This window comes from Rhodamnia argentea, chromosome 2 (genome assembly GCF_020921035.1).
Source record: "Rhodamnia argentea isolate NSW1041297 chromosome 2, ASM2092103v1, whole genome shotgun sequence".
NCBI classification, from domain to species: domain Eukaryota; kingdom Viridiplantae; phylum Streptophyta; class Magnoliopsida; order Myrtales; family Myrtaceae; genus Rhodamnia; species Rhodamnia argentea.
This window is the reverse complement of record NC_063151.1, coordinates 7,861,908-7,881,109: the sequence shown is the minus strand read 5'-3', so window position 1 is coordinate 7,881,109 and position 19,202 is coordinate 7,861,908. Positions and strand designations below refer to the sequence as shown.

General features: G+C 40.0%; 3 protein-coding genes across 7 annotated transcripts; 1 reads left to right on the top strand and 2 right to left on the bottom strand.

Annotated features, from left to right (window-relative positions):
* Positions 1-1,082: 1,082 nt before the first annotated feature.
* LOC115738718 (protein Iojap, chloroplastic) lies at positions 1,083-5,741 on the top strand. The gene is made up of 5 exons (XM_030671429.2): positions 1,083-1,407; positions 2,070-2,196; positions 3,537-3,675; positions 3,791-3,879; positions 5,223-5,741. Exons 1-5 carry the CDS (start codon positions 1,192-1,194, stop codon positions 5,342-5,344), a joined length of 693 nt encoding a protein of 230 aa, XP_030527289.2. The 5' UTR covers positions 1,083-1,191; the 3' UTR covers positions 5,345-5,741.
* Positions 5,742-6,426: 685 nt separating this feature from the next.
* On the bottom strand, positions 6,427-10,593 carry LOC115738688. 4 transcript variants are annotated; one of them, XM_048274715.1, is made up of 5 exons: positions 10,441-10,559; positions 10,264-10,330; positions 8,443-9,528; positions 7,535-7,866; positions 6,427-6,884 (listed from the first exon to the last, which is right to left on the bottom strand). In XM_048274715.1, exons 3-5 carry the CDS (start codon positions 9,482-9,484, stop codon positions 6,831-6,833), a joined length of 1,428 nt encoding a protein of 475 aa, XP_048130672.1. In that variant the 5' UTR covers positions 9,485-9,528; positions 10,264-10,330; positions 10,441-10,559; the 3' UTR covers positions 6,427-6,830. The 4 variants fall into 4 exon arrangements, with proteins under 4 accessions (XP_048130672.1, XP_048130670.1, XP_048130673.1 ...); XM_048274713.1 differs by lacking the exon at positions 10,264-10,330 and having other exon boundaries at positions 10,441-10,593; XM_048274716.1 differs by lacking the exon at positions 10,441-10,559 and having other exon boundaries at positions 10,264-10,407.
* Positions 10,594-11,959: 1,366 nt separating this feature from the next.
* On the bottom strand, positions 11,960-17,423 carry LOC115738662 (protein NARROW LEAF 1). 2 transcript variants are annotated; one of them, XM_030671352.2, is made up of 6 exons: positions 17,115-17,423; positions 16,007-16,672; positions 15,746-15,889; positions 14,046-14,286; positions 12,958-13,458; positions 11,960-12,417 (listed from the first exon to the last, which is right to left on the bottom strand). In XM_030671352.2, the coding sequence occupies exons 2-6, from the start codon at positions 16,493-16,495 to the stop codon at positions 11,981-11,983; spliced, it is 1,812 nt and encodes a 603-aa protein (XP_030527212.2). In that variant the 5' UTR covers positions 16,496-16,672; positions 17,115-17,423; the 3' UTR covers positions 11,960-11,980. The 2 variants fall into 2 exon arrangements, with proteins under 2 accessions (XP_030527212.2, XP_030527211.2); XM_030671351.2 differs by having other exon boundaries at positions 16,007-16,592.
* Positions 17,424-19,202: the final 1,779 nt, after the last annotated feature.

The following is a 19,202-nucleotide window of genomic DNA, read 5'->3' as shown; positions in this document are numbered from 1 at the left end:
ACACCATTACTGATGAACCAACCGATTGCAATTAGGAGGTATTGAGCAATGCAAGACGCGAATGAGGATCAATCGGCGTGGCCAAAGTGCAAATAATTTCGCCAACAAGCGAGCTTGATGAATGTTTATGTAGGCTTGATCCGTGTCGTCCACTAGAGCGTTCGTTTGATCTATTACAATCTAGTTTTTGAAAGAAATTATGTATCGGCAACTTTCGTGCCGACCGTGCCTAAGTTGAACATTAGCAAACAAGTGCAACACGAGTTAGCAGGAGCTTGTAATCTCCATGACCCACCTTCACTATCAATTTCATGGACATGGGAGGGTGTCCTGAGTATGATTGAAAGAGAATCTTCATGACAAGTAGGTTTTCCAACAAGAACTGTGCAATGGAATCAGCCCACGAGATGGATGACCGCCCATTTGGTGAAATCCAGTCCACTGCAGGGCCACACATCAGGACAAGACAATTCACTTTCACTTCCACCCCGGATTCGTCCTCGCGGGCAATGTGGAGAGCTCTGCGGACGCAGTGGCGATTCCTGCTCACCTCCTGCTCCCGAATCATTTGGGGCAAAAATCTGTACGTAGCCAAATGGCGTGACGGAGACTAGTGGGTTCGTGCATTAGCTGTGGGTGAAAGCGGTTTCTGCTACCAAACGATAGATCCGTGAATGGGGAGGTGGACAAGTGGGGGAGTCTTGTCTTGCGTTTGATGTGTACCAAAAGGGATGAATAGTGAAGATCTTGTTGTACTACCTAACTCAGAATTCGATGATGTGAATGGACGGCATTCGTCCTTGTCCTGTCCTGACACCGGCACCCACGATCCTATTCATGGCATTTGTTGGTCCACCAGCTTGTGGGATTACGCAGATCTGGGGCCCCGTTCGAGAACGGGTTGTGCACCTCCGGCGAATCTGAATCCGAGCGCTTCGATTGGACCCATTGGTTTTCCTGCAAACCCAGTGGGCCTCGTCCAACAGCTCCACGAAGTCGAACCCATGTGAATTCAAGCGAGTTTGGTCTCTGTGTAATTTGAAGGGCCGGGCTGTTCAGAGGATAATATAAAGCCCGTTTAGAGCTCGACCTCACTGGTCCGCTCTCGCTGCTGTTCCGCCTTATCTCGTTTTCTTCTTCTTCGTCTTCTATCTTCTTTGCCACATAATCTTCGGGTGCGCAAAAGGTGCAATGGCGGTGGCCACGGCGACCGCGGTGTCACTCCCCGGCTCCGCCACCATGACTCAGCTTTCCTGTGAACCCTCGCATGTGGAAGTGAACTTCCCTCGATTTCAAGTCCCTCGCACACCCTTTCTTCAGACTAGGTGCCTGTGGAAGATGGACACGTTCCGTAGCTCCAATTCCAAGCAGACGCACCACAAGATTCCTTTCGCGTATGGCAAAGAGGTCGCCTCTCTCTCTCTCTACTTATGTGATATGGCCACTCCATTTTCGTGAATCCAGAACGCTCTGCTTCGTTTGATCAATTGTCATGGTTTTGGTGGCTGTTGTGTTTTATCTTGTTCCGGTCCCGTTCGTTTCATATCTATCATAGATAAGAGCATCAAGTATGTGCCCCACTGCTCCTTCCTCTTGAATATGGACTGTTATTCCCAAATGCAGCAAGGGAAACCCCGTCTCAAAATTTACGAATTTCCAGATGATGGGAATAAGGTTTCTGTACAATATAGACCTTGTCATTGTGAAATTTGTGCCCGACACTAATCAAATTTGTCCAAGTGATCCATCTAATGGCATCGGAAATTAATGTGTTGAAACAGAGCTAGAGATACTAGAGTTCTCTCCATTTCTTAAGAAATGTAGTAAACAAGGACAGCACTGAGGATGCCATTATTTCCACAACTCCATGTGGCGAGTGGAATTTGTATTCCTGCATCAAGTTCTTCACTTGTTCTTTTGTTTTCCCTGGAAGAGGCTGAGTTAGTTATTATTATTAGTCTATTTCATGTGTTTGGGCTGCTTATTCTTTGTAAATTAATACCAGCAGAAATTGGCTACAGGTTGGGAGATTTGTTTTGCATGTTAGTGATAGAGTCTACTTTTTGCAGAACGTGAATGAAGATACTGATGACATGTTCGATGAGTTGTTCAATAAGTACGGAAAAGTGGTGTTCAGGAGAAATGACAAAAGACCTCCTAGTGTTGAAGTAGATGATGATGCAGAAAGTTTATCATGTAAGCTGATCTTGCCACACATGTACGCATAGAGAAGTTACAAGTTGGAAAATGAGGTAGTCCATGGATGGAAAGTATCTTATGCAACGGTGATACCATGTGTCTTGCTGATGTGGAATGAATCAGTCAATCACATTTGTCCATTTTGCTGACGTGATGACCTCCCATTTTCTGAGTCCTGAAATTTGGAGGGACGTCATTGGGTGGTGATACTGCATCAGCATGACATGTGACGTCGCTGTTGCACAAGACAGTTTCTTCTGATTGGTAGAATCAACATACTTAAATATCCAAACAGTTCTTGTTTTAGTTACTTATATGCCCTAATGTGTACGGTGATTTAGAACCTCTCTGGCTGAGTGAAGAAGTTTCAGGATTTCCTTCTTATGTGAGCAATGGAGGGTAGGATTATTTGTTTGCGATTTTCTGGCAATTAGGTTGCTTCATGACTTCATGGGGTAACTTTTTCTTCTCCACTTACAACTTGATAGTCGTTGTGTTTCCTTTTCTGAGATTAAAAGCATGCATTTCTTCATGACTTATGCCTTTTCGAGTAAGGATTATTCGAGGTCAACTGATGAGTAGAAGCTTGAAATCATTAGTTCATCCTATGCAGAGAATCTCTTTGTAATCTCCAACAAATCTTTGAACAGGAACAAAAAGGATTGGCGTTGAAATCCCTGAGGACAACTGGATTTACAGGAAAGCTTGTTTGTGATGCCAATTAATAAATCCAAAGAAGTATGAATATGTCTAATGATGTTTTGCATTCCAATCTTCTTTGTTAAATTTTTTTTTTTTGTGTTGTTTTGAAGAGGTAGGAGAGAACATAAAAGAACCACACATGATTTCCATCCACCATTTATTTTAGATACAAATTTATCCTTGAGTTTACTTCTTCTAGAAGAAAATGGTTGCATAAATCAAATGATTTTGCTGAAAAGTGAAAATAGCGTTTGTCATAGTTGATTTTTTTTTCTTGTAGTATCCTAAATGTTCTACAACTTAGTCAAAAGGTGTCAAGTTTGGGCCTATTTTAGTTGATTTAGTTTTGCATGGATCAATTAATAATCTGGTTTTATGCTATCTAGTGTATTTTCCCACCTACTACCTGTGGTTATTTGTAGTATCTAAATATTGAAAGCAAGTTGCACAGTTGCAGCATTTAGCACGTGATTTCTATTTGAGCAAAGATAAAACAACATAGATTGTTTATTACGAAGCCGAAACATGTAATTTCTGCTCTACTGGTACTGAAGATTAAAGTGTAAAGTTCAATTGTCATCCTTTGTTTTTTTCCCAATATGGTCCACTAGTGGTCATTTTCTGCCATTTTTCAGTTGCAGTGGCAATGGCTAAGGTTGCAAGTGAGGTGAAAGCTGCAGACATAAAAGTCCTCTTCGTGAAGCCTCTTGTGTACTGGACCCGCTTTTTCATCATTGCCACAGCATTTTCCCGTCCTCAGATTGATGCCATTGGGTAAGGGCTAACATGATGGAGTATTCATTCAATAATGGACTGGCATAAAAAGCTGCCAATCTAGATCTCTATTCTCTGTCTCTTGATGTCTTCCCTTTTCGTCTAACCATCTTAGGTCAAGAATAAGAGACCTGGCGGAGAAGAAGTATGGGAAAGTTCCATCTGGGGACTCAAAACCTAACTCATGGACACTTCTGGATTTTGGTAAGAATTCTTATTTGACAACAGCTGGTCTCAATGAAGTAAACATGTAACAGTTTAGGAATTGTTAGTTTACTTCATGTCATAATGATTTCACTGATTCTATTCGGACATGTTTCCTTTTAGGAGATTGATCAAATGACTACATATTCTTTGTTTATTTCTTGTATAATTTTTTGAGAAGCTATTGTCGCGGATGAGCAGTTTTTGATACGATGGAATTATACTATCTTAAGGCTAATCTGGCTTATCTACTGGCAAAAAAAGAAACAAAATCTGGCTTAGCTCCTTTAATCTTCTTTTCAGTCACACCATCAAACATTCTGACTAAAACTTGTCTCAAGTGGTACCCAATTTCTGTCATGGGGTTAATAAAAAATCTCAAATAATAATCCGTGCTGTCAAGAGTGGGTAATCTGGACACTCATGGCTGTTTATTGTACTACTGAGATGCAACGATAATCTCTCTCTTTCTATTACTGGCTACTTATCCATATGAAGGTGCAGCTGTTCTGCTACTCAATTGACTATTTAAAAGAATCATAGGTTCAATCCTTCTTGCTGGTTTTTGGTTGATTTGGAACAAGCAGAATAATAAAACTTTCATCGAAGAAAAGACGCCTGTCAATCGAATCATTGAAAGTTGGATGAAGTCTCACACTTTGGATGTAGTGGAAAGTTGTGTGTGGATGCAAATGCTTTAATTGAGATTGTAGATGATTTGTCTTTGTACCCGAGCTCTTTTAGTAGTCTTTTCTTTTCCCTTATCAAAGGAAACATTAACTTTTTAAAGTGAAAAACATATATATGGAGGTACCTTAGCTTTTCTGGCCTTATTTTCTTCAGAGGCAATAATTGAGTGTGAGGTTTTTGTGAGAAAAGAAATGCCAGAATAATTGTAAAGAGCTGAACAAAAATAAACACAAACTGAGATTTGTTGATTTTTTTTTTTTATACCTTGGGTTGAAGAAAAAACGGAAAGAGTAAGTTTGTGTGGCTTTTAGTTTTTTCTCCGAACCAAGCAAAGCTAACAAACCTAGACATTTTACGCATTCTCATCTATTTGTTGCTCGTGCTTAAGAAACATATTTGCATATAAGTAAGTGTGGAATCTATTTGTTCAGAAAAAGAAGAAGAAAAATATGAAATTTACTTGCCGAGTACATTCAAAATTGCCAGGGATGCTCATCTGAAAGTTTGAATGGCCGTTTCTAAGTTTCATGGTATTTTAAGCTGCCTGTCTGGTGTTTAACATCTGTATAAAGGCTATTTTCTTGTATAGTTCATATAGCATTGCCGACAGACACCTATTTCATCAATTATTCTGGTGGTTTGATTTATTTCAGGTGACGTGGTTATCCACATATTCCTTCCCCAACAGAGAGAATTCTACAACTTGGAAGAGTTCTATGCTAATGCAACTCCAATTGAGTTGCCTTTCGAAAACCAACCACCATTCCGTCCTTGAGAGAGGCATCGACTCCTTGTTTGAAGATAATGCAATGCATCGGTCAACTTCACGCAGGCCGCATTAACTTTGCTTCTTGTTGTCCTGCGGAGTCAACCCCTCTGACATGCTTAAGGGCTGAAAGTTTATCATGGTTCTTCAGGCAAAACCTTCCAGCTGAGATGGTCTGCAAACATTCGAAACATGATTAAGCCAACGGGGATCGCGGAGGAACTGGTCTAGGTTTCATTTTGGATCTGCAGATTTTGCAATCAATATCCTGCTGTTTTTTACTACTTGAGGGTCAGCAAGGTTTGTAAGTGATGATCATCCCCAACAGTCTCGAATTGGATATGCTTATATGACGCAATTGTGGTAGCCTAGTAGGCAGTATCTTGTACTCCACAGTTGCCTTTCGGTATATTGATCTTATTTCCCATTTTTGCTCTGTGCTCTCATGCTTGTTTAACGTTTAGAGAGAGAGGGAGAGAGAGAGGATTTTAGGCCCAAACGGTCTACCATAAGGTGATCGCAAATTATGTTAATAAAAGATTCTTCTCCTGAATCTGCCATATCAATTGTTTCCTGATGCTTTAGTTGCCAGTAGTAAAGAGAGAAATAGATACTGCAATATGAAACGGAGTGCACCCACAAAAAATAGTAGACTCATTTATCCTCTCAAACTCATTTCTACAAGAAAAATTAGCGAGAACTCACTCCCAATGGCATAGTTAGTCCTATTTTCTAGAAAATTCCTGTTACTCTGTACAATAAGACTTGATTTGTAGAACTCTTTTGTTTTTTCCCTTTTAGGTTGTAGGCATATGATATCCAGCTATAGAGATCATCAAGGAACAAGAGCTGATTCCAGTACCCGTCCATGCTTTCTACGATCTTCTGAAGCTACTGTTAGCTCCCACCTCCTCCTCTCTAATTGCCCAGCAAAAAGAAAAAGAAACAGCCATTCACTATACCCACAACCAGAAACATCCCAAACACAAGCAAACCTGAGATGTCCGCACTGAATGAAGGGCTTTGCCACCATTGATTCCGCAACCTGGCTTTTCAAAGATCAATTAAGGAGTTCTTAAAAAGGCAAAGGAAAAGAGAAGAAAGAAAAAAAAAAACGAGAGAATACCCCTCTAGTTATTTGTCACATGAATCCCTTATAAGCTCCCCAAAGGGCAGCACATTCATCATGAAATGACTTTTCCAGTCATATGAAGCTAAATTACAAGTTATTTTGAAGGGACATTTGTACAGAAACAATGAACAAGGGAGAAAAACCAAGTCTTGAGCCGAGCCAGTCATGAGAATCCAGCTCCATCCTTGACATCTTCATTGGAGCTTTAATCATCTCTTAAGAATCTGCATTCCAGAGGCCAGAAGAGCAGCCATAAAAATCCGGATGCAAAGATACAATTCTCAAGGAGCAATCACTATATCATGTGGCATCACCAGTTAAAAACTGGAAACTAGTCTGGTTCAATCACAAGGAAGTCACAAGTTAATTGCACGCTTGCAGCTGGGTGACCACAGCAGAAACTATGGAGAGTGGTTCCTGCAGAGAATTCAAGGTAACTCCATGTTCAGTTAGTAGAAACTGAGTGGTCCAGATGTTTGCATGAGAACCCTAACGTCACATTAGATAGGACAAGCCATTGACCGAATATATGCATAATGTAGGGAACTTTTTCTCAAGAAGACCAATGCAAATTCATTTCACATGTCATTATTTACATCATGACAGTGGCAATAACTTTTTGTGATAGATGTTTCTTCAATCTGAATGTTCTCTATCAAAACGTGTTATGACTGATGCCTCCTAATTAGTTCCCACACAAATTTTAATTGAAGAAAGAAAAAGACATGACAGTTCCAGTAAAATTTCATCACTAAAATGCTCCTTCCCCAAATTAATTTGAGCCGAAAAGGAAAAATAACATCATGCAGACAAATAACAGTTCGCAGAGCATTCTGAGACAGATGACCCCACATTTGTTTGCCAAACATGCTGACTACATAAGCAGTGTCACTTTGAAGGCACCCCAATTAATCTTATAAATGGCATGCATTATCCGTGCTTTAACTAAACCAACTGACAATATATGAGCATAATAAACAAACAAGTGAGAATGAAACTTGGCAGAAGAGTTACAATTACAATCCTCTGAATGACGATTGATATGCCCGGGGTTCAGTGAGACTTAACTCTGTATCATTAGTTGCCGTCCACCCAGGTTCATATGCTTTCAGAAATTCAACCTTTGCTTTATTGGGTAGGTCATGGGGATGGACAAATGGAACTCCTGGTGGCCACCCAATTTCCAATCTTATATTTGCACAAGGGCCATCTAAAGAGCGAATATGAGTCTCGCAGTCCTTCAAGGTACAGAACCTCAGCTTGATACCCCTTTTATCCGCGATGTCCTGAACTCTTTCCTTCAAAACTCTTTGAGCTTCAAGGCGCAACCTTTTGGAAGGTGGGAGTGGCTTGCATTTGGAGCTATTCTTCTTCCTTCTCATCAAGGGCTTCATTGATCCTGTACCAGCATTTCATCGATCCAAGGACCTGCTGTTAAAAACCTCTCACTAAGAGCATTCACACACAAGCAGCATTCAACATGAAGATTGCCCATACATAAAATCGATATGCAGAAAAAACCCGAAATAAGGATCATTGACTAAAAACACAACAACATGAACGCATGCCAAGTCAAGCAAAACTTGATGAATTCATTAAGGCAGTATCCACTTCAAAGCTCAATCACAGTAACAAGAGATTGCCAGGATGATTAAAGGTACATGAATTATTTAAACAGTGGAAAACATTGCTATCTAGGGAAGTATCATCACTATTAACAGCAAGAAGTTGATACCAATATACAAATATTGGTTATGATTTTTGTTATAGTTGATTTATTTGTGTTCACCTCTGAAAGGAACGGAAAGCATAAGCCTTCAGCTACATGGGGAGAAAATCTTGAGTAAGAATGAAATGAAGAGCAATAACAACTACGAAACAACTTCAATCTTCTGTTTGTTAAATTCAAGAGTTCCAAGTTCAGCCATAAAGTGGCCAAAACTTAATAACTAATCTAAATTTCCATAGTTCATACCATCTTGAGCTGTAGGGAAGTTAAAACTTTGGAGACTATGCCTGTTGAGGAGCTGATCTGTTGGGTGGGATCTTTGCATGAAATCATCAACTGGCACTGGAAGCTGGAATTGAGCTTCAACCCCATGACCAGCTGCTCTCATCTCAGAGCAGCTAAGACTGGTCATTGACTTAGGCATGAGCCTGAAAGCCAATGAACACCTTCCATAGATGTTAGACTGCATGTTAGTGATCTCCGTTTTAAGAAGAGCTGGGTTCACGTAGCCTGCCGTTGCCTGATAAAGTGCAAGTCCAGGAAAAACAACTGCTTCCTGGGGACCAAGGTCTCCATCCACAAGAACCCACCGGCCTTGAAAGTCTCTTACATGTAAACCCGCTTTATCTGATTTCATAAGAGTTATTAAGCTTTTATCAATCTGCTGATCATTGTCAGAAAACACAACTAATTGGCCATCATCTTGATTTATCAAATTGGGGTGTTGTGCTCCTTGAAATGATGGCCTTGCATGACAGCAAACAGACAATACCGAGGATGATATTTCCCGATTTCTCAAAGGGACGTTATCCAGAACTTCAGAGAAAGGAGAGCTCCGCAAGTTTAGGTAGAAACTGATGGCATCTAAGATATCCCTAGCTGCTTTTCCCAGAAGAGAAAACACATCTGGAAGACCTGCTGGTGGTAATTCCAATGTGTTTGGTTCAATGGGTGTAAGGCCAGGTCTGTAATCATAAGTTTCTTGCCACAACTGAGGATCTGCATAGTAACCGGACGTCTTGCACCACTCGCGAGTTTCATTGGTGTGAATCATATCACTAGCAGGGTACGATGCCCTTTGATGGAAATAGAGGCGAGCAGAATCTAAACCAGATCTCAAAAGAGCCCCATCGCTAGTGGAAAATTGAATAACTGCAGCAGAATATTGAGCGAGTGATTGTGACAGGGTTGAGACAGAAATTTTGTAGGAATCAGTAGGGAGCCCTTCGGAAGGTACAAGATCAGCAAGCTTCACACGGCCCAAGGATGGCAGGCCATTGCCTGCCATGAAATGCTTCAAGAGTACCTTCAAGGACAGGAGGAACTCTGACCCTATTGACAAAACACATACAAGGAGGGTCAATTTCTCGCAAAAGTTGCATGACTATCCTTCCTCAATGATATGAACATGAAGGGTAAGGAAACAACCACCCTCAATGATATGAACATGAAGGATAAGGAAACAACCACCCTCAATGATATGAACATGAAGGGTAAGGAAACAGCCACCCAGAAAGTAAGCAAAATATGGCACCGTTATTCACCGTCATTTCACTTAAAAACTTTTCTAACAGTTCTCCTTGGATATAAAGGGTTAACGCCACAGAAAAATTGCATGTTTATCGGTTATTTATCTCAAGGACACTACATCTCCTATCAAAACAGCACGACTCTGAAGTAAAAAGGTTGGTGCTAAATCTTTCTTCTGTCCCAGGATAGATTCTAGTGGATGCGTCCTACAACATGCTTCATTTGTAAAACCCCTTTCCCCATGGACATTGTCTAGTCAAGCCTATGTGCACTCATCTTCATCGACTGAGCTCCAACAAGAACAGAACCGCTTCAAGCTCAATAGAGAATGTGCACTCATCTTCATCTTCTTGCTCCATTCATATAGCAATATCTGAAGCAACAGAGGATGCTTCTATTTAAATTAGTCCCTCGACTCTATTAATTTCTACCAAAGGCTATGATCCATTATGAATCGTCAAACGACCAACCCCCTAACCATTTTAAACTGAGAAGCGAAAGAAAATCGCTGGAGAACAAAGGGGATAAATTTCAAACCTCTCCCAGAAGCATCTTCATCTCATAATCAATTCCAGCAGCAGGAAAGCATTCCAAAATCAACTGCCTGAAATCATTTCCACAATACAATCAACAACCACGAAACCCAAGGAGACGTTATTCCCCTAAAAATATTCCGAAGCACACAATCGCGGTTTCTGTGCAAGAAGAACTCACGGAAAGCTCGAGAAGTTGAAGTTGAATTGCCAGCCTCCATACGCACAACAATACCGTGGCGTAAACCAGGAGATTTCAGCTCACGAACAGTTGATTTGAAGAGTAGAGAAAATAGGAGCAGAGGACGGAAGGAAGGAAGGGAAAGAGCTCACCTTTTAGCTAGAGCAGCTGTTTTTCGATTGTTGACGATGAGAAGAAGCAGATTAGATTAGGGCTTGGCAGTAATCAGAGGAGACGGAGAAAATTCATTCGACATTCAAGTGCCTTCAGGCTTCCGAGGATGATTGGGTTCCGTTCAAGTTTGCCTTTTTCCCCCTCTTCCCGAAAATAAACGATTTTTAAAAATATAGTTTTAAAAAATAACTAATTATATCACTTAAAGTAATTAATCTACAAAAAAAAAACTATTATTATCAACAATAATTCACACCTAAATATTCTCGAAAACGGTGATAATTTTTTTCGTTCATAAATTTTTGTAAACAACGTAGACAATTATTTTTAGGGTATTATCATCCAAAAGCGAGTTTTCCCGAAAACAAATCGATCTTTTAATAACTTGCTATGATTTTCTCAAGATGTATAACTTGTAATACGTACGATCGAATCCTTGAATTTGTACAATAATTACCTTAATTATGTCCTTGGTTATAATGCCGGTGATTTGATTGGTACAAATTCATTATAATCGACCTCGATAAATTATATGGTCTTCCGGATGGATTTACGAGAGCGGTCTCTCCCGTAACTTGTGAGGATCGTTGGATTAAATAAATAAAAAAATGAGAAAAGAACCATGGATCTGTTTTAAGTAATGGAATAGCTTACTTAGGAAATCGATTTGAGGATCGTAATATATGGATGTCAAAGGAAAGCAATACCAATAATTATCATAATTTTCGTTAGAAGTATAAATTTAGCTTATAGGAAGTACTCTCCTTAGGTGGAGTCCATTGGTTATGGGTTGTTGGCTTACCTTTACAGATCGTGATTAGTATAAATTTGTCTTGTACGCATTTCGCAATTTATTTTTACGACTAGTAATTTGGCTATGGATTTCATAATATGGGAGTCCACGTGTCCAACCACTCAGTAATTAACAACTAAATGTCGTCGATTTTTTTTGCAAATTACCATTTTCGTTCATAAAGAAGTGATGATAATCCGTTTTTTCATTTTGTCAGAAGTGATAATCTACCAAACATGCCTGTCCCAAAATAAATAAATAATAATGATGATAATCTAGCAAACATGGATTGGACATACTTACATCCTCGACCGCAGTAGATTAGGAAAACATTAAAAACAAGGCATTAACGATGAAAGGTTTGCATCATAGTCGTTGATTAAGCAAATAGCGAAGGAACATAACGGTTCATGGCAGGAAATTCTATGGTTAACCCGCCATGTTTGCTGCTACTTAGTCATGATCAACAAATTAACAGAGTCCACAACAACTTCAAAATGTGCAGCGTCAGAGATTAAAGAGCAGCACCATGGTTTTACTGTGCGAATGCACGCAAATGCAGATGTACAATGGTCATTTCAGACCTCCAGTGTCGCTAGAAGCATCGGACCATCTCCTCTTGGCCTCGTTGTCACCCAACTGCAACGAGACACAGACATCTTCATCGCAGTTGTTTCTCAGTGATGACAGATTCTGAGAGACCATTTTGTCGGACGGATTGTTCTGATGGAGCGGAGACCGTCTACAGAAGCTTGGAGGAATAAACTCGTGTTCAATGCTCGGACCAGCCTTGATTCCATCTTCTATAGTGAAGTCGGGATCCATCAGGGACGGATTCAGCTCCGAGCTGCTTGGTTCTACTTCCAGAGGGATGTGCTCTATCTGAAGGCCGAGGGAATCTAACTTCTCATCAGTTTTGTCCTTACCCATGATGCCATCTGGGGGCGATGAGTCACCAACAGTTGATCCCATTGCTGTTGCTGAGGCAGCTCTTTGTTCTTGCACCGCCACTGTGAACCCAAGGAAAGCAAGTAAGGGTTGCATAAGAAAACTACGAAAAAACTAAAAACAGCTTTTAACCATTCGACCATCCACAGAGTCCACCAACTTTGCATGTGTACTTATTCATTTGTCTTTAAGGGTTCCCGAGCAGTTACCCGAATTTTGATGATAAAGTGCGAGGGAAAACCGGGGATGTCCCTGCTAGCAAATAATATATTCACTAGGGGGAACTCCAGCATTGATTTAGTACTGCCCAATTGAGATGTTGTTTTGTCTCTCTTTCTGAAGAACAACCGTTCTAATCCTCTTCCTTAAAATTCTGGCCAAAAGGAAACAAAAGGAACACTTCTCCTATAGATGCAACCCAGTCTTACCGGGAATGCTGTCCGACATTAGGTTCATAAAACAAGTGTTCCTAGAAACAAGATAGGCTTTTCTTTTAATCTTTGATAAAGTAAGAAACATGGCAGCTAAATTCAAGATCAGACAAATATGAGCCAGTACAATGGTAAGGTGCCAATGTATTATGCAGCTGCCAAATGACAAACCTTTCAGCCCTTCGTTGGTTGTTATTAGATCAAGTTCAAGAAGATTGAGGAGACGTCCAAGATCTACTCCACTGGTCCAATTTTCAGGAGGCTGGCCAACTTTTAGTTTTAGCCGTCCCCTATTAGCCGTTCCTCCCCAGATAATCCCAATAGGCCGTGGCTTCCCGCTGCCCTCACCCTTCAATATTATGAGGCTTCCACTGTCTCCTTCCAGATCAAAAGTTTGTTGATTCTCTCCCACCACAAGGAAGTCAGTTAAAAAGCAGATCCCCTTCTCATCATTGTACTCAAGAGCATAAGCCAAAACTGTTCCAGTGGTCAGGCCAGAACTTCTCCCAACCTTCATTACTTGCCTCCCAATTAGGCTACCTATTGGAGCCTGCAAATCTATAATCTTGACATCACCAATTTCCCCCACTCCCCTGACAGATGTAGTAACAGTGGACACATCGAAATCATCAGCAAAAGGAATGAATGCCCCATCAGCTCTCACAAATGTCTCTGGAAGAAGGAAGCCGCATTAGTTAATGCACACAAAGAATACTAGAAGAGTATCTCAATACAACAATGTCCACTGGATAAAAAAAAGAGGTCCTAATCTAGGATGAAAACTCATCAGGATCATATTGAACAGGCAACATAGGTTTTCACACTGATCTGATAAGAATGTATGTGAAGCACCCCAGTGCTGAATGAGTAGCCCAATTGCAAACCCATGCCCAAGATCTCTCCAAGTTCACATGCATGACGTGATCGACTGTTTGCATTGGTGATATAAATTTATGAATTGGCCCAATTGGTTTTCCAGGTTTCAGTTCAGACACCTTTCCCCTATATCAGATTATGACTGACCATAAGCCATCCCGTTTTACCAAAAACTACTTAAAAAAGCTTCACCAGTTTGCAGTTGCACTACAATAGCTACCACAACTCGCCTACCAGTTGCTCCGAAGACTCTACATCATCCTCAAATCTAAAGTAGAGGCACAAATTATATACTTGTTGCATTCCCAAGTAAAGAAATGCACATAGTTTGCCCGCAACTGCTTCATACATTGCACAGACATGACAACTGCAAGTCAGTTTACCTGGGTTTATTCCAGCAAAAATGCCGTACCAAAGTTCATCTGTGATGAAAGAAGTTGCCCTCTCAACAGCACCTAGGTATATCCCAGGCCCAAGAGTTGGAGGCAGAGGATGAAACATTTTCTGGTTTGGATAATCTAAGTCAACAGCAACATGACGATTGGTGAGAAAGCCAACTTGTCTACTTCCTGTTTGGCTCCTCACTATGGCACCCAAGGTTCCATAAGTCTCTTGGCTTGCCACCTGAGCAGAAACAGACATAAAGCAACAGCTTGAGCAGATTCAAAAGATAAATTAAGATTATATGAATCTAAATAGTAGCATAAAGTGCAGTAACACTTTAGAACAATACTGACAGAAGGCTTTATGTATCTACTATGATAAGACGCATTCAGCAAGCAATAACTCGTGGGAAAGGAATTATAGCCCATGACTTTTCCTATAGCGGGTTCGACAAGATAGCTGGTATAAATGAAAATATTCACTAATTTTCTCCACCGCCAATTCAAACCCACCATCATGAGTCCCCATTTGTTTACCAGTAAATTGAATGGAAACATTGGCCCATTTGGGTTGGTTCTTAAACTACATTATAGTTTATATATCCTTTCCGATGTGATGTTTATTTAATACCTAACACCCTAAACCTGTTTAAAGTACATAAGTACTAACATTCAACGTCATTTTGAATTTACTATTATTTCTAAGCTTAGTAAAACAACTTTTCCATCTCGTGGAACACCGAAAATGCTTCCAAATAGGATAGTATATCTGAGCAAACAATCTATCACATTTAGCCAAGAACAAGCCACTGAAAACAAAATAAGGAATTTTGAGTCCAAAAGCCAGATGGATGCCATGTGAGGAAGGAAAAAGTATCTGAAAGTTATGCAGTAATCAGCAGGGAGGATATTCACAACATAAGATTAGGGAGGACACTACTAACATAGCAATTTCAGCCAAACTCTCTCTTCCTGTCCTTTAGGCTGTGCACTAAAGAGAAATGGGGAACCAGCAGAGGGGGAACCGGTAGAATGTCATGTTTGCCATTTGGCATAAAAATTAAGCTACATATGACTCTCAAATTTTACCAAGGTAAAAAATAGTTGTGAGTTAAGTTGTAAGCATGATTTAAAGTCTTTTTTCTTTTAAGTATAAAAAAAGGCTTAAAGGCTAATGCAAAAATTGACGTCAAGAATCTACTATCCCTATTTTATCACCTAATACAACATGAAGTAACTCTCTAGGAAGCAGTTGAAACAACATAGCATCCTTGCACTTATTGATTCCAAGGTTAGCGAGCCAGTTAGTAGGACAATTTCCTTCCGGCAGTCAAATTTTGAACTGCAGCTTATAGCCCTAATGCTGTTCTCAGCAAAACATTCTCACAAGTAATGCATAAGATTTTAAAAACTCAAAATTCAATGCCTGTGACTCTAGCATTCATCAGATTTCTGTCCAGCAAGTTGCCTTGACAAATGAAAAGAGAAAAATTGTATCCCAAAAAATAAAGACATAATCTCAATCCACTATAAAGATATAACAGAACCTAATTGAACTACTAAAACAAAAAACCCCAAGTCAGAATAAGAGAAGTATATATGTTCCAATCTCTGATAGTTTTTCTTTTATACAAACATTACAGGGCATTTTTCCGTGTAAAATCAGATTCGTTAATTTGTTGGGAAGGCGCAGAAACTACCTGTGAGCCTGAACCAATGCAGGGATCACCTCCGCGCAAATCATCCACAATCTCAGTGTATAACTGCTCTTTAGGAGCTGGCTCGGGTGCACCGAAGTATGAGAACTCGACCACATCAACATCACACCACACCCCTCCAGGTCCCTAATTAAAGGTTGCACTGAAATTTTATTTACATGACAGACAAAGAAGAGGAGGTTCATCTTTCCTCCCCCTCAATAAAAATGGAGAAGGACAAATGATCAAATATACTTCTCTGACCTCTAGAGCAGTTGGAAGACATTGGATGGGGCTGAGCCACTGCTTATGGACTTTCCTAGACACAAATACGAGAATGGCTGGTATGTCAGTCAAAACACCACGTCGAATGCGAAAACCAATGGCAGTGCCAAGACTATAGCAGCGCAAGATTTTGCTATGAAATGCTCTTATGGTCATGAGTTCAAGCAATGTGGTAGCTTGCTGGCCTTTGGGCAACCGGCCAAGAGTTTCGGGTAGCACCCCTTTCTGCAAATTTGCAAAATAATTTGCACGCTCCTCAGCACCATCATTTAATCGACTTGGCCATGAGAAGTAAGGGGCATTGCTCTCGCAGTGTTGTCCAGCCGATGCAAACGGTTGGAGCATCGGTGGACTGAGCGAAGGAAGATTAGAATGATTGCAACAGCTCCTTTCGAGATCTAGAGCCGACTCTTCTGAAGGCGTTGAACCGGAGCAAACAGCCCTCATTTGCATTTTAGTCCGCTCCATCTGTCACTCACTATGCACAGGCTAAGCTAAGCAAACCAAACCGAGATGCCGCGGTGCGAGGAAGGAGTAACTTTGGGAGCAGTGGCTCATGGGAAGACTAGAGAACAGATGAGCAGACATACAAAGCTTCAGTTAATTGCCAGAGTTCGTATATTCAAAACAATTAATTCACTTATCCTGTAAACCAAGCAACCGCATCAGATAATCACAACACAATGTTGCTGTACCTGTCTAGGTTTTTAAATCTATGTGAACGCACGGCTACACCGGCTCAAAACGTGATATGCACTACAATGAAAAATACAGCAACCCACAAGTTTCTTGAAAGTGTTAAAAGCAAAATATTCCCCCTTCCTACTGCTCAAAGCAACTGCAGACATAACTCTCGAACTCAGTAACGTCGGGTGCGACAAAAGCCCTAGGAAAGAGGGGAGACACTCATGTTCAACCACTAAACAACCATCCAGCGAAGTGAAGCTTGCATGACCAAAAAACCCAAAAGACAGCGAGCCGGAAACAATCTCGGAAGCAGACCCAGTACAGACAGGACATGCAACCGCAAGATAAAAAGTGAAACGGCAGAATCCGAAGGGAAGCGCGAGAAGGAAGAGGGACTCACTCGATCTGAGCAGAGAAAAAGCTCGAGTGGAAAATCCGGTGCTCGGGTTGAGGCGAGGCTCACTCAAGCTCATCAAGCATATGACTCATCCTCATTCGTCCCCTTGCAATAAGAAATTCGTCAAGTAGGAGTGCGGCTGCGTGTCAGCCCATTTGTCGCCACCCCATGGCCATCATCAATGGCCACGCTTTCTCTCGGGAGAGAGCTCAAAGCTTAAAGCTGCTTTCTTTTCTCCAGTATATAATATAAGAAAAAACTGCTTTTGCGGATGTCGGAACTTGGAAAGGCGACGGAGAGAGAGAGAGAGAGTGAGAGAAGCAGTGCTCATTCACGGGAGAAGTTGTACAGCGTGGCGGGGCTCACGATACGACTCTCATCAATCAGCCATCAGTGGCCCCCACTGCGTAAATTTAGCTTTTTGATTGATTCTATTCGATTTGATTGACATCTTTTCCCATTGTTGTAATATCAATTGACCGTTCGACCAATATATATATCTAATTGGCTGTACCTTGCAATTTAAATTAACGCGTTATTATTATAGAAATTAGTATCATAGCTAGGGATAAACTAGTGGACCCCTAATCTGTTTTGATGCCTGAGGAATAACTTAAGGAATGATTCTGGTCACCAACACGATTTTTTAGGCGGTGGGCCTTGTGGTGTAGTAAGACCGGATCAATGACATGCTTCATGGTTCGATTTTGAGAAAGAGATCAGGATGAAGTTAGGTGTTGATGGAGATTCAAGTTGAGCTACTTTGAGAAGGTTAAGGGAAGTAGACCTAATAGTAAGCTAACATGTGAAGGGAAAATTAGTGAGATGTATGTGTAAATTGTGTTAGAGAAGTCATACATTAGAGAATTGGTATGGTGTAGAGCAGTTAATTAGACGTGTCAAAATGGGTTGAAAACCATTTTTAACTCATATTCAATGAGACGAGCTTCATTGAGTTATAACAAATTTTGACAAAAAAAAAAGTTACAATAAATGGGTTGCAATGAGTTTGAGTTTACAACTCATTTAGCTTATATAGGTTATTAGTTGAGTTAATCCATTCATGAAATGTCATCCTCTTTGACAATTTTTATATTTTTTGTATTTTTTCAATTTTCTAATTTTTTAGTAATTTTTTTATGTTTCTTTCTTTTAGTTTTTATTTTCCTACAAAGTTTGGCAAGGGTCGTCCCTCACCATATTTCGTAGGAAAATAAAAAAATAAAAAAACACTCAAAATAAAACAACATATTTTAGCAATATAATTTTTTTCAATTTTATATGAAACAAATTTTTCTAGATTGGATTAAATATGTAAGTGTTTTAGCAATATGAATCGGGTCAAGCATGGATAGAGAAATTTGCATTACAATAAATGGATCATACACGGGATATATCGGTCAAATTGGGCAGCACCATTCATGACACGACCCAACCTACTAGTTTGACAGATCTATAGTTAATATTTTCTAGATTCGGCATATAGCTCACTGACTTAATTTTTTGAGTAAAAGTGAGTCCAATTGATTTTTTTTTTTTTTGCTTGTCAACTAAATATATTGACGGGCTAGAACTTGGCTCTCCCTTGACAATCTCCCAAACGAAGGTATCGACTTTTGCTACCCCCGACCTCTTCTTCTTTTCACCGGTATGGTTATAGTATGGATTTGAGTTATGAGCCTAATTTCATGTGGGTTGTAAATCGGTTTCTCTTTAAACCCATTTACAACTCATTTAGCTTATAAAGGTTATTAGTTGAATTAATTCATTCATGAAATGCCATCCTCTTTGACAATTTTCACAAATTTTTTTTTTATTTTTTTCAATTTTCTATTTTTTAAATATTTTTAATTTTCTCTTTCTTTTACTTTTTATTTTCCTACTAAGTCCGGCAAGGGTCGCCCCTCACCGTATTTTGTAGGAAAATAAACAAATAAAAAACACTCAAAATAAAACAACATATTTTAGCAATATATTTTTTTCAATTTTATATGAAACAAGTTTCCCTAAGTTGGATTAAATATGTAAGTGTTTTAGCCATATGAATCGGATCGAGTATAAGTGGAGAAATTTACATTACAATAAATGGAT